General features: G+C 39.4%; 1 protein-coding gene across 1 annotated transcript in view; it reads right to left on the bottom strand.

Annotated features, from left to right (window-relative positions):
- Positions 1–237: 237 nt before the first annotated feature.
- Adam10 (ADAM metallopeptidase domain 10) overlaps positions 238–14,878 on the bottom strand; it is a 109,316-nt gene continuing 94,675 nt past the window's right edge. The window contains exons 11-16 of the mRNA XM_076576601.1: positions 12,384–12,534; positions 11,128–11,311; positions 10,270–10,378; positions 9,341–9,561; positions 4,036–4,162; positions 238–2,500 (exon numbers count right to left, since the gene is read on the bottom strand). Of these exons, the coding sequence (XP_076432716.1) occupies positions 2,406–2,500; positions 4,036–4,162; positions 9,341–9,561; positions 10,270–10,378; positions 11,128–11,311; positions 12,384–12,534 (887 nt within the window). The 3' untranslated portion in view covers positions 238–2,405. The remainder of the gene's footprint in view (positions 2,501–4,035; positions 4,163–9,340; positions 9,562–10,269; positions 10,379–11,127; positions 11,312–12,383; positions 12,535–14,878) is intronic.

The raw sequence follows: 14,878 nt of genomic DNA, 5'->3' as shown, positions 1-14,878 counted from the left end.
CTTTATTAAGACAAGTCCTGGACATTGACTATGAACAGTGAAAAGCAGCACTGCTGAGTGATTTTTAATTGTGTGTAAGACAATGATACCCAATTGGGCTGTTCATTGTGGCTCCACACAGTGAGCAAGGATGCCTGCACTTGCATGCAGAGACACAGTTCTGCTGAGTAGCCTTTCATTTAGTAGAGCAGCTGCCTCTGATGGTTCTCAAAGTTCAAAGAGCACAGACCCGTCAAGTTGATTTCATCAAGTCTATTTATTAATGCATTTCAAGTTTCAAAAAACCTTACATCTTTGCACAATACTTTATTTTTTGCAGGTTTTAGTAAAAATTTCCAAAGTGAACAAAAAAAAGATACTGTATAAAACACAGTGGACATTAAACTGACAGTAGTATTAGATCTCACTGGTCCTGATCCTTTCATTTTTACCACATCTTGATTTGCAGTGGAAACAGTTCAGTGCATGTATCTCTTCAGAAAACATTTAACTTAGACTCAAAATAAAACAGGGCAGTGTGTAACTGCCAAAACCCTACCACAGGATAACATTACAAGCAAAAAATGTACATGTTCCAAAGTCTACCACACCCAAGAAGTTACTAAGAACTCTTGCAGAATAAAAGTCACCATTTTAGAAATGCAAACCCACTTCCAACCTTTGCACAGTCCAAAAACAAAGGCATTTGAATGATTTAAAGCAGTGTCATACACAGCTACCTACTTGTTGGGTTAGAATTATTTATAGTCTATCTGGGGTTTCATGTACAAAATTTGTCTCTAAATCATGTACAAAAAGCTGTTTTGAAAAAAGTCACCACGTACTGTACAAGTTTACAAGGAGAGATCCCATTGTTTCTCTAGCGTTTTTGGCCTTGCTGGCTCGCGTCACATTATGAGTGATTGTGTAAACCTTAGACTCTTAAGGAAAAAAAAAAAAGAAGAAGAAGAAAAGAAAAAGAAAGCCAAACACAGTAATCTTGTCAACCTTCCCTACATTTGCCTCCTATGTAAAGCCAGGAAAGTCACTGCCGTTGACTTCTAATTTACGTGATGTAGCTGGAAAACAGAAGCAATGAATATGTCACAAGCTTACATTTTTTTAATGCCCCCTCCATTTTCTGCATAGCGATAAGCCTGTTAATACATTAAATGCTTTTGCTTTCTCTTTCTTTAAAATGCCAATTATTTATATCTGTTTAAAAAAAAAGTTTGTAATGGGACACTGTGCTGTCTACCTTCATTGTTGTTAAAATGGCTTAAGGGTTGGAAAAACAATGTCAGAAGGCCTATCTACAACTTCAACTACCTGCCGAGCAAATTACTCATCTCTAGTGGTTACCAATGATCAATGATGGTGTGCCGAAGACCTGTCCAAATATTTCAATGAAGACATTGATTTTCTTTTCCATATCAGATAAAAACAGAATTAGCAGACTTTAAGTATATGGAATACACAAAGGAATAAGCAGGCTACAAATGAAAATAATCATTTCTGACATAATTCCTACCAAGGCATGAACAAATTTCACCTAGCAGTTTAAAAAGGGAATTGAATTAGGAAGTGTAAAATTCTAAGCAGAAACCAGACATTTACATGAAGAACTGACTCTGAAGCCAAAGGCTGTTGCTGTCCAGTTTGCACTCCGATCAGCTGCTCTCTTCAGCACAGCCTCTCTTGCTCACAGCAGCCATGTGACAAGGAAAAAGATGTATGTAAAAACCAACTCCATCGTAAGAAAAGGAAAAGGATTCTCATTTCAAAACTGCCTGTGTGAAGCATTACAGAATCCTGGACCACTGAACACCACCATTCTCTGTTATCCTGAGTATGTCAATTAAACAGTAATTTTTCATTAAGAGCGGGAAAAATTTATAATACAAAGAAACATCCATATTGCAATTTCTGTTTACAATTGCACAGAGAAGTACAGTGTACGTAAGAAATACATGTCTGCATATAACAAGGTATGTACATTGGCAAGTGATGTATCCAATGTTGAGGTGGTCGAGCCTCCCAGCCTTGATTGGCAGTTGAAAAAAATATATTTCAATTTGTGATAAAAGTTCATCGAGAGCCAAGTCTGTCTGCAAGTGAAGAAAATGCAGCAACGAAGAAAACAAGGGGCACATAATAATATTCTAAGACTTTGTGCCATTAGGTTAAAAATATCTGTCCATAAGAAAATTGGGTTCCTTTTCCATCTACCCCACCCCCCTAAATTGGAATTTTCAGGCTTTATATTTTAAGTAATTCCACCTGGTATGAGGACATGATCTCTTGCCATTTTTTCTTCAACTATGAACTGTGAGGGTTTCGTCTGGAGATGATGACTTAACAGGTTTCTCTTTGGAGTGAAGTTTTCCCACTGTAGGCACTAGGAAGAACCAAGGCAAAAGCTGCAGTTAGCGTCGCATGTGTCCCATTTGATAACTCTCCCGGGGCCTCTGACGCGGGGGCTGCTGAATGGGCTGCGGCGGTCTCCTCCTCTTTAAAGTGCCTGTAATGAAAAGCAAAACAGCTTATTGTACATCACCTCCTAATCTTCAAAAGAGAAGTGTTCCCTCACCAAGAAAACTGATTTTTTGTGACTGATCAGCAGAAGTATGTGCCCTGTAACATAGTTTTCAATTTTCTGGTGGCCATAATAAAAATAATAATAATAATAATAATAAATAATAATAATAATAATTTTAATACTTATTTCACTTAGACCAATTCAACTTTAACATGTATTCAATATAAAAAATTACTAAAATATTTCACCATTTTATGTTGTCTTTAAGTCTGATTCATATTTAATGTTTAACAGCATATCTCAGTGGAGACGAGTCACATTTCAAGTACTTGACAGCCTTAAGAATTTGACTGATTCGTCTAAATTAATATAGGTCTGAGACAGACACTTGAGACCTGTCTGCACAGCAGGATGGCAACTAACTCATCCAGTCTGTTATGAAAACTTTAAGACTGTTCCTGTAGTAAGTGCTTAGCACTTTTTATGAAGGCTTAACAAATGAGTTTTCAGAGGTGTCAACACACAAGTCAAATATCTGTTCCACTGAAGGAGAAAGTCATGGTAACTGTGCCTAAAAAGTATCCTGTAGCTCTTGTAAACAGTTTAAAACTGACACAAGTGCCTGAGTTCTGACTCTGGAAACTAAGAAAACAAGTTTATCAAATCAAAGGTCCTCTCACCCCGCCATGACTTCTGGGCTCTCCTGTCCCGACACAGGAACAAAAGGAAAACACAAAGCAGAGCTAACTACTTTGTGTAGGGCATTATAGTTGACCTGACAAGGCTCTCCTAAGAAGGAGATGCCAGCATCTAACCCTGGATCCTTGATACTGTCTTAGGCAATGTCTTCCTCACATCTGTAATGACTAGTCACATTATACTTTGGAGAGGGGAAGGGAGGGACTATTAAGAATGACTAATATGTAACACAGAGAAATTGCTTCCTCTCTTGTCTTCTTCAAATGCCCAGACTTGATTTATCCTAGCAGTGGTATCCTCCTGAGGGTAAAGGTGGAGACTATGTGATAGGTTCTTAACATCTGAAGCTGCTACACCAAGACTGCCCTACAGACAGATTTGTACTTCTCAGTAAGCCTCATTCAGGAAGAAATAGTTTATGGCTTGATGCCACGAGCCATAAACTATTTCAAGAACACAGACATTACAAATAGTTATCAGAGCCATTTACTACTCAGATGGAAAAACCAATAATTTAAAAGCACCTTAACTACCATAACACAAACAAGGTATGGTAACGGACTGAGACAAAACAAGGGGTGGGGAGTCCAACCAAAAATCAAAATGTTATTCTAAAGGTTTCTTGACACTCAGGACAGATCAGCATTATCCCGGTAGTCAGTAACTAGACTGGACTGACAGCCAGTGAATCATTTATCAGGCAATTTGTCCAGAACAAAGCTCCATAAACTCAGTTACTAAAGCCTGTGGGTGCTGCATCCTCCCTGCCTGGAAGCTCCGCCTCTGCTCACAGCAGCACCCATTGCTCAGCACCTTACCTGGAAGTGGTTTAGGAGGAGGCAACTTTGGATTACTACTTGGAGTGTGAACACTGCAAATCTTGATAAATCCAGCCATTAACATGATCAGGGCAATTCCCATAAGCAGTACTGCCCACCAGTGAGCCTAGACAGGAACAGAATTAAACTATTTTAAGACAGCAGATACTAACAACAATCATATGTAGTGTTTACAGCTTCCAAATTCTGAATATCCACATTGGCTTTAATACAAATTATTATAACACTTATGCAATTACTACTAATTATTTCTGGCAAAACAAACATTCAAAATGCCTCTATCATCTGAGGCTTTACACAACTTATTACCTCTGTACTATTTACTCAGATCCTAAAATAAAAATACATGCTATGCCAAAACACCCCCAGCTACTTTTTATGCATGCATAAGCTCTCTCACATTAAAGCAACTTTTGTTTCACTTTAAAAGACTCTCTAACTTAATGAAAAGTTGCAAGCACTGTGCACCTTTCAAAAATCTGACCCAGCGCCAGGTGCATGCACCACATTATTCCCGAGCACATTAACATGAAAGTCCCATAAACAAGGAGCTCAACTGGCACTCGATCGGCTTGCCTTGCCACCAAGATGAGGACCCAAGTTCAGATCCTCAGAACTCATGTAAAAAGCCAGGTGTGAATAATCCCAGCACTGGGGAACAGAGACAAGTGGATCTCTGAGGCTTGCTGACCAGCCAGTTTAGCCAATCAGGAAGCTACAAGTGAGAGATCCTATGTCAACAACAAAAAAAGGTGGGAAGCAACATCCAACATCAAACTCTGCCTCACACATACATGTACACATGCAATTCCCAAAGCAGACCACCGACAGACAGATGAATAGATAGACAGACAGACACAGACACACACACACTCCTACAATACAAGAGTATTTTCCTAGATAGTCAGGCCATGGTCATCACAGACCCATGCAAGCTTTGCTTTCTGTTCTCCTCTGCTGTCCTTCAAGCTGGAAGGGTCCCACAGGTCCCTTCTGACCTTTAAGACTTTGACACTTTTGGGACTGGAGAGATGGCTCCATGGATAAGAGAACTTGCTGCACTTACAAAGGTTTGACTGCCAGCACCAACATGGCAGTTCACAATGATCTGTAATTCCAGCAACAGAGGATCCTATGCTCTCTTCCAGCCTCCACAAGGAAAAGATATGCATGTGATGCACACAAATACATGCAGGCAAAATACCCACACTTACAAAATAAATAGACACTTGAAATTTTCAGGGCAGTTGTTAAGTACGGGATGGTAACGATCAATTTTGAATTTTCTAGTGTTTCTTATGATCAGATTCAGGTCATGCATCTGTTAGGAGTGTCACAGAAGGGATGTTGTACTCTTTTCTCACATCCTGTCAGGCTGGACATGACTCTGATTTCATTACTATGATGCTAATTAACCTTGATTACTTGATTGAGATACTATCCACCAGATAGTATCCAATATTTTTTTTCCCTTGTGAAATCAATGACTATTTTGTAGAGATATAACTTGGAACTATGTAAATATTCTATTCTTTACCAACTATCATTTACTTACTTGTTCTGTTGGGGTTTCCTATCCTATACAATGGATTATAACCTAATACTATTATTACCATGGAGTTTTTGACACCTTCCCCATCTCATTCTTTAAGCACTTACTTTCTCAGGCAACAAAAATTTCCAGGTTTATCTTGTTCTTTCAATATCTGAGACCTGGACCACCCATGTCTCTGTAGAACCCTAGTTCTCCTCCTAGGAAGACCCCTCCCCACCCTACATGCACACTGGCATGACACTTGCCTCTATACAGGACAGAGGCCTCTCACTGTACTTTGTCTTTCTACTACTCTCTAGACCCCACTCACTCCACTTGAACACTAACATGGCACTCACCTTCCACGCAGGGCAGAGGACACTCACAATATTTGGGCTATGTCATCCCACACCATGCTCTTCCCATACCCTCCTAACCAGGTAAGGCTCTATTAGCCAGCCATCTCTGTGGTACTGCAGCTCTTCATACCTGATGTGGATTTCTACCTTGCTTAGACTCACCCAATGACTTTAGGAACAAACTGTTCAAAGAAAAGAACCTACATGATGGAAGGAAAGAATGGATTCCAGAAAGTTTTCCTCTGACCTCCACTTACACACGTACTTTTTTTTTTTTTAATGTAAAGGTGATAAAGAGATAGCTCAGTGGTTAAGAGCACTGGCTGCTCTTCAAGGATCTAGGTTTAATTCGCAGCACTAACATGGCAGTTCACAATCATTGTAACTCCAGTGCCAGGGGATATGACACTGTCTTCTGGCTCCTGCAGGTACCAGGAACACACATGGTACACAAGTACACAAGCAGGCAGAACACTCAAACATGTAAGATATGAAAATAAAAAGTAATGAAACGAGAGGGAGGCCAGACATGCTGGCATATGTCTATGATCCTAGCAACTGGGAAATGAAGGCAGGAGGATCTGGAGTTCATTCAGGGTTAGCCTCAGCTAATACTAACTGAGGCTGGCCTGGGTCAAATGAGATCTTGACTCAATCCTTTCCCCACTTTCCACCCCAAAAATATTAAAGAAAATGGAATAGGAAAGGGAAAGAGGATGGTTGGTTGTTTGTCCAGAGGACCCAGGTTCAACTCTCAGATCTCCCATGGCAGTTCACAACTGTCTGCAACTCCAGTTCCAAGGGATCCAACGCACTCTTGTAGCCTCCACAGGTGTGCAGATACATCAGGCCAATTTCAAGAGCTGACTTACTTGGTCCAAACCCTGCGGTGCTCTTGGACAATGTTCACCAAGGAACGTCTAAAGACATCCTAGGTTTGTAACCCTTTCATGAGTAAATGTTCCTATGGTTGCTTCGAAAACAAAGCTAAAAAGATGTATGCATTCCAGGACTTCTCCCAATCTCACCAGCCTCCAGTTTTCTCAGAGGCACTGGACAATCAAGCCGAGAGCAACTGTAGTCTGTGATTCCCTTGGGAACCACTGCTCTAAATCTCCCACTCAAAAAGAACACCAGATACTTAGTATTTATACGTGTATCTGGTATTCATAAAATTAGAGCAAAATATGAGGGTAGAAACTGATTAAACAATGAGAAAGTGCATTTTGGAGGTTGCGGTAGGATTGCTGTTAGTTGGAGCTCAGCTTGGGTTACATAGCAAGTACCAGCTTAGGGCTATGATGTAAGACTTGACTCAAAATTGAGGGGGGTGTACTTGGAGCCCAGCTACTCAGAGGCTAAGGGTAGAGGGAACCCTTGAGCCCAGGGATTAAAGACCTAGACACCATAGTAAGAAGGAGTAAAAGGAATGTTAATTCTTATCAAAAGAATAACTGAAACACAAACTTTTGGTAAACTTAAATAAAAAGTCACAACATTGCAGGGAATGAAAGGAAAGAGGCACATAATGATAAATCTGAAAAAAAGGTAAAAAATGGTTCTCTGCAATATCAAACCTAGCCAAAAGATGAAAAGAGAAACAAGACCTCATCAACTATACGAGAGACTGGAAAAGAATTACTAATGTTCTTAACCCTTAACTCCCACTTAAAGAACAGGTAATAGCCAGGCGTTGGTGGCGCACGCCTTTAATTCCAGCACTCGGGAGGCAGAGGCAGGCGGATCTTTGTGAGTTCGAGGCCAGCCTGGGCTACCAAGTGAGCTCCAGGAAAGGCGCAAAGCTACACAGAGAAACCCTGTCTCAAAAAAAAAAAAAAAAAAAAAAAACAGGCAATAATGGCCCAGGATCTCAACATATTTAATGGTGAGTGCTCTCAGTCTTCTCAAGAACTACATGATGCCTGCTAAAGCTATGGAGTGTTTACCAATGCCTCCTAGCTAAACAAACCCAACAAAGATATGGAGCATATTCTGGAAAAACCTAAACATGGCTGTCAAAACAACTCTCCACAAAAAATATTTCCATGGCAACAGTAGCCATAAAATATTGAAGTGTTAAGGTTCTTCCTACTCTACAGAACTGCATGAGTGAAAAGGGGTCATAAAGTACATCAAGGAAACAAAAAGAAACTAGGTAGCACTGGAAAAGACATAGTTAAGGTAGCCCTTCACTTCTTGTAAGGTCTCTTACAGCAGAACACTCTAACAGCATACATTACCAAACAGAAAAATATTGTCCTGACTGGTAAGATGCCAAGACACAAACTATCATTGCTACAAAACAAACCTTGTTATACAAGGAAATGCTGCACAAAATCAAATGAGACAAACAATGTAAAACAAACTCAGCATTTACTGTCTTATTGCTTGACCTGGCCAATGCTCACTTAAAGTATCCAAAGCCTACTCTCCAGGCATTGTGGGTTGTGCTAACTGAGGATGCTATATCAATGCTGACATTTTACAAAAAATGACACCTGTTACCCTCACTCATGTGCAGCAAACCTGTATAAATTCAGAAGTGTCTGATTAATCTATTCCAGAACATAAGATAAGGATTCTCATTGCTAATTCACAGAAAGGGGCCTTTCAGTAAATCTACTTTAAAAAAAAAAAAATTTAAAAAGCAGTAACTTGGAAAAGGGAGAGTCTGAGTTCTAAGTCAATTTGCAAAGCAAACTATCCCATTTTAGGTACAGCACATTCTTAAACATACCACTTGCAAGTAAGTCTCCTACACAAATTGCTTGGAAAGCATGAACATTTAGGTTAATCTCAGCAGTCCTTTAAGAAAATCACAGTTGGTGCTGGAGGGATGGCCCAGCAGTTAAGAGCACTGGCTGATCTTCCAGAGGTCCTGAGTTCAATTCCTAGCATCCACACAGTGGCTCACAACCATCTGTAACTGTAGTCCCTTGGAATCCAATGCCTTCTTCTGATATGCGAATGTACATGCAGACAAAACACCCATATACATAAAGTGCATAAATAAATATATGTATATGGGTGTATCTGTTATACTAAAACAAGAGAAAAATACATAAACCAAGCAGCACTTTCCCAAAAAGCCCAGTGAGAATACTAATATATGTACTACCAGAAGAAGTCACCTGCAAAAGACAATGTAAGCAGCAGAGGGAAGCAGAGTGACTCCTACTGCCTATAACAGAGCTTTGAATGGCACTCAGGGAGATATCCCAATCACTTCAGAAGGAACTAAGAACCAGGAATATTTAAACATTAAAAACATATACATACAGTACTTCTAGTACAAAAAGGCAAGTGTTCTTCCTCCAACATTGGTGACCACTGCCCAAGTAAAAGCTAGATGAAACATTTTAAGATTTTTATGAATGAAGACTATACTTACTACGATCCACTCAGCAATGTTTTCGTAGAGTTGCGGACTAAAAATTGCTTTTTTCAGCCTAGCTAGAGGACCATCAGCATCTACTAATCTGCACCGCATGAAAACATCACAGTAGCCTCTGAAGTCATTACATGGAGAGCCCGGCTGCAGAGTGATAGTCCGACCACTGAATTGCTTGCTCCACTGCAAAGACCCTGTACTGGCACAAGTTGAAGGGGCCACTGGAAAAAGAAGTGCCAAACACAGGTCAGAATTCCTGGCGGGACAGTCTTAGAAAGCAAAAAGAAAGACGGAACTACCTAAATTCATTCCCACACTACACACACCTACACTCGTTTGTCACAGTAACATCATTAATCATTTATCTTAAATGTTAAAAATATAAACAAACATTAAATCTTGACTTAATGCCTATAATGGCTTTAAAACCATTGAGCTATGTTTACATACATTATTACCTAAAGCTGGCAAGATTTGGTCTAATGCATCATTTAACAACGTAAGGACCATAAATCAATGCTACATTTAAATTTTTCTCAAGAGAGCCAACTTAGCTGGAAAGTATCTGTCCAAATTGTGTGTCAGTTTAACAAGGGAAACTTAAAGACAGGCATCTTCTCTGCACCCCCATGCCACCCCTGCCACCACTCGCATGGCGGCTCCCCCCACCCCCCCACCCCCAATCTCTCTCTTACTTTAAGCTATAAAAGGCTCCTGTGCAGGTTTTAAAGGAAGCCTCTTTCCTTTTAAGGCTCTGCTAAGCTGTTTCTGATACTGCTGTTCCTTTCTCATGCTCTCCCACCTAAAGGCTCAATCATGGTCTTGAGGTCCTTTCTCCTACTAAACCTCATTCCCAAAGTTGAAAAAAATTAATGGCAAATAATGGACTTTGGAAGTAGACTTTAAGCTGAGGTATTGAAAAGACTTACTTTTCTTCATGCAACAAACATGGCATAACTCTTTATCATCTTTGCCATCAGAGCTGGCACAGGTACACTCTTCCAAGTCATACTTCTCACAGATAGAACCTGCACATTGCTGGGGGAAAGACAAATTTTATTTAATATCTGTGCAGTCCATGGTAACAGGCAGGTATAAGCTTCTGATGTCAAATAATAAAGTGGGTATATTTAATGTAATAAACAACAGGCTGGAGATGTGCCTCCATGGCAAGCAAATGCCTAGTACATGCAAGGTCTTGGGTCACATCCCAAACACAGATAAATATCAGAACCAACAATATCACATAAATATATTTGAAACTTAATCAAAGTAAGTTGTACAACCTTTAAAGCAATTAAAGAAGAAGAAAAAAAAACTAAACAAAAGCAGAGAAAGTAGTTCCAAATTTGTGTTAGTTATCATAGCTCCTCCATAAGCAGAGAAAAAAATAAGTTTTCTTCATACAGAACAAAGTGACATTTAGCCATGAAGCTCAAAAGATTTCACACTCAGAGAAAATGACCAGATGCGTTCTTTTATTCAGGTTCCTGAAATATTAATTTATACAACTTAAAAGCAGTGCAGATAAGACCACATGCCTAGTTGTACTCTTGTGAATACCAAAGACATACAGGTGCAAAGATGAAAGGTGAGTTGGGAGCTAACTGTGTGCCACCAGGCAATTGTGTCATGTTATACACTTGTGGCTTTGTGGGAAACAGAGCGGTATTACTGAATGGGAGCCCCAGAGTAGTTACCTTATAGAGCTATCAGTGTCAACTATTATTCTGAAAAAAGGATGCTCTATAAAATTTAAATTTAAACATCTTAAAGCAAATGCTTACCCCATTAATGCACACTTGTGTATGCCTGTTACAGTCTGTGAAGTTGGGCTTGGGATCAGACGCTGGGCAGAGGGCTGTGAAGCCATTGCATATCCCTTCCTTTGCACAGTCAGAATCATCCCGACACTTCTCGGACTTTGACTTGAATGCACACTGTGCTGTACAGCAGGGTCCTTGACTTGGACTAGGAGAAGTGTTGAATGATCAGATAAAGTAAATCACTTGGATATGGGCCTGATTTTCACATCATCTTAAATGCTATGTACATTACTGGAACACAACTTCAAATATTACTAGCAACAAACTACTCTATTTGAACATTCTAGCAAGTGTAAGAGATGATTAAATATCTGGTTTCCACAGTCAAAAACACTAGTCAGCGTTCTTACTCAGCCTTTTGTGAAGTGAATTCAGGACTAGGAAACTTTTCACTGTTTTTTTCCATAGCTACATAATGTATTAGTCAATTTACACATTTCTATACTAAAATTGAAGTAGGACACATAGACTAACCACCAAAAAGCTTATGTAAACTATAGTCTATTGCCTGTAATCACGACTGCATTTGACAAGTGAAATAACTACATGACACCAAGTGACAGAAGCCTACATGCCCCACTTTACCTAAATATTTTAAAGTTAAAGTTTCTATTTGGACAGAAGATAGCCACATTTTCCAAGTTAGGAACTAAATGATATGTATGTATTTTAAGGAGCAGCATTTTCACATTCTTTTTTTCAATACCCAAATCACTGGATTATGAATTGTTCTAATTGTCAACAACAGGATACTGTCATTCCAGAAAAATAATAACAATAGAACAAAGCAGGGCAAATTTCTACAGCCATAGGGACCTCTTGACATCAGCACTAAGTCTGTCCTAACTGTTGTGGGTGACCCTGCAGTGACATCAGCACTAAGTCTGTCCTAACTGCTGTGGGTGACCCTGCAGTGACATCAGCACTAAGTCTATCCTAACTGCTGTAGGTGACCCTGCAGTGACATCAGCACTAAGTCTGTCCTAACTGCTGTGGGTGACCCTGCAGTGACATCAGCACTAAGTTTGTCCTAACTGCTGTGGGTGACCCTGCAGTGACATCAGTACTAAGTCTGTCCTAACTGCTGTGGGTGACCCTGCAGTGACATCAGCACTAAGTCTGTCCTAACCGCTGTGGGTGACCTGCAATAAGTCTGTCCTAACCGCTGTGGGTGACCTGCAGGCATGCTGCATCACTGGGGTTGGCGAGGCAGGTACCTGCACTGCTTCCCAGGCTTCAGCTTGCATTTCTTGCCCTCTGGCTGGTTTGCATCGAAGCAGCACTCGTCTTTACACTGGTCACTGTAGCCACAGTCACATTCTTCACCTTGCTCTACCATCCCATTTCCACATATAGGCTGGCCAGATTCTGAAGAAAGTTAACAGGACAAGATGAGCACTGTATACACACATTGATTTTCTTCAAAATTCACCAACTCAGGGCTGGAGAAACGGCTTGGTGATTTATTTAAGAGCACTTGCTGCCCTTCCTGAGGACCTGATTTCAGTTCCCAGGACCCAATGTCGCTCACAACTGTCTATAACTTAAGATCCAAGGAATCTGACATCATCTTCTGGCCTCCAAGGGAATCAGGCTCACATATAATGCAGAGCAGACATACATGCAGGCAAAACACCATAAACATAAAAAAATAAAATAAAATTCACAAACTTTTTAGAGCTTTACCAAAAAGAAAAGGGTAAGTAAGGCAATGAGTAAGTAAGGCAAAAAACAGAATCTGGAAATCAGGAGACCTGGTTTTTTTGTTTTTTTTTTTTTAGTAAGGGCAGTGCTACTAACCAACAATGCATCCTCAGCATATCACTCCTTATGGGGGCCTCTGTTTCTGCACAGTGAAAGGACTGACTTCATGGGTCCTTCTTATGTTCTTTACAGAACTAGTAACTTGCTATTTAGGCCACATCACAGTTGAGCTTTGCTGACTACATATGTATGCCATGCATGTGCAAATAAAGTTAGTGTTTCTCAACCAGACGAAAGAGGAAAACCTGTCTGTTACAGAAAACTTCAAACATACATAAAAGTAGTAAGAAAATAAGCACAATGACCTCCCATGTGTGCTTCTTTTGTCTTATTCCCAACCATTTTTATTCTGTAGCATTTTGAAATCACCACACCTAATGTTATTCTGTAAATGCTTCAGGCTGCATGTCTAAATAATAAATGTTTTATAGACCTAACTATATATATATCATTATCACAGCTAATAAAATCAGCAAGATGCTTAATAACTAAGCATGTAATCGCCAATCAATGTTCAAATTTCCTGAGCTATTTCTTTACAGTTTGCCAATAAATCAAGTTCCAAACAAGGCTCTCCTAACTCCACCCCTTCCCCCATAGTTGCTTTAGATGACGTATCTCTTATTTTACTATAGAATAGGTTCGTCCTGTCTTTTTTTATTTTTACATCATTTATTTGTTAAGGAAGCTGGATGATTTTATCCTATAGAATAACTCACTTTTAAAAAGTGATCATAATATTGTCAATAAGAACTTTTAAATGTATATTATTCTTTTTCTTGCTAGACCAGGCTCCTTAAGAAAAGAAATATGTATTAATCATTAATGTGCTCTCTGTAGTCCCAAGTAGTTTAACAGTACAAGGACAGATCTTAGACAATTAGAGTTAAAAAGTCTGGTCTAAAATATTGGTGGATAATTTCAATATCTTTCTTTAACTTCTAAAGTTCTCACTGAAGTTTAGAATTAGAATAGTGGGTTCAATCCCCAGCACCATCAAAACAAATGATGGGGGGAAAATCAGACTAGGAATGCTACTCTTTGTGAGATCACAAAATCACCTCAGGACATTATCATTTGCTGGGAAGAACAAGAATCAAATGCCTTCATTTTCTAGTAAGCAAAACTAACTTCTAATGGGCTTGTGACTTGCTAGAAGCCAAATACCCCAATATGATCAAACAGATGAAGCCCAGAGGTTCTTGGATCTTAAATCTTAGGCTCTTCTCTTTCTAATGCATCAACTCAGAATTTAAAATGGGAACTAAATAAATAGAAGTGAATCCACACCCAGCATAAGAATCTCACTTACAGCGCAGATGAGTGAAAACCACTCCAGGAAGATAGGCTTTACATTTATCAAGTTATTCTTAACTCATTAAAGTAAATCTTAGCAGTCACTTCTTCTAAGTGAACAAAGGCATTCTCTAAAAGTTATACTCTGTACAATTCCATCTATATATTATCAAAAGGACAGTATTTTAGAAATGGAAAAGAGATTAATGGGGTGGGTAGGGAATAGCAAGAGACAGCTAGGTATGGTTATGAGCCGATAGGTGTGGTTATGAGTAGAAACACTCCTTGTCCTAATGGACTGTTCTGGATCTTGTCTCCGGTGGTGGGATATAAAACTACACATGTAATAAAATTATATAAAAAGAAACAAACATGGAGAAGATAGGAGTAAGGAGTGCGGAATGTGCACTGATGACAACATCACACTGAAGATACTATCAACCTGCAGGGTATTACCAGTGGAGACACGAGATGAAGGTACTGAGCATCGACTACTTATGTAACTGTATGTGAATCTATAATTATGCCAATAAAAACTGTATTGAAAAAAGGACAGACTTATCCAGAAGTCTCCCTCAATTCCTCAACCTTTCTTTGAATGTCCTTTACGTACAAAAGTGACCATGACTCAATATTTGCATTCAAGTATTTT

Source organism: Peromyscus maniculatus, chromosome 7 (genome assembly GCF_049852395.1).
Source record: "Peromyscus maniculatus bairdii isolate BWxNUB_F1_BW_parent chromosome 7, HU_Pman_BW_mat_3.1, whole genome shotgun sequence".
NCBI classification, from domain to species: domain Eukaryota; kingdom Metazoa; phylum Chordata; class Mammalia; order Rodentia; family Cricetidae; genus Peromyscus; species Peromyscus maniculatus.
This window is presented reverse-complemented; position numbering and strand designations above follow the sequence as displayed.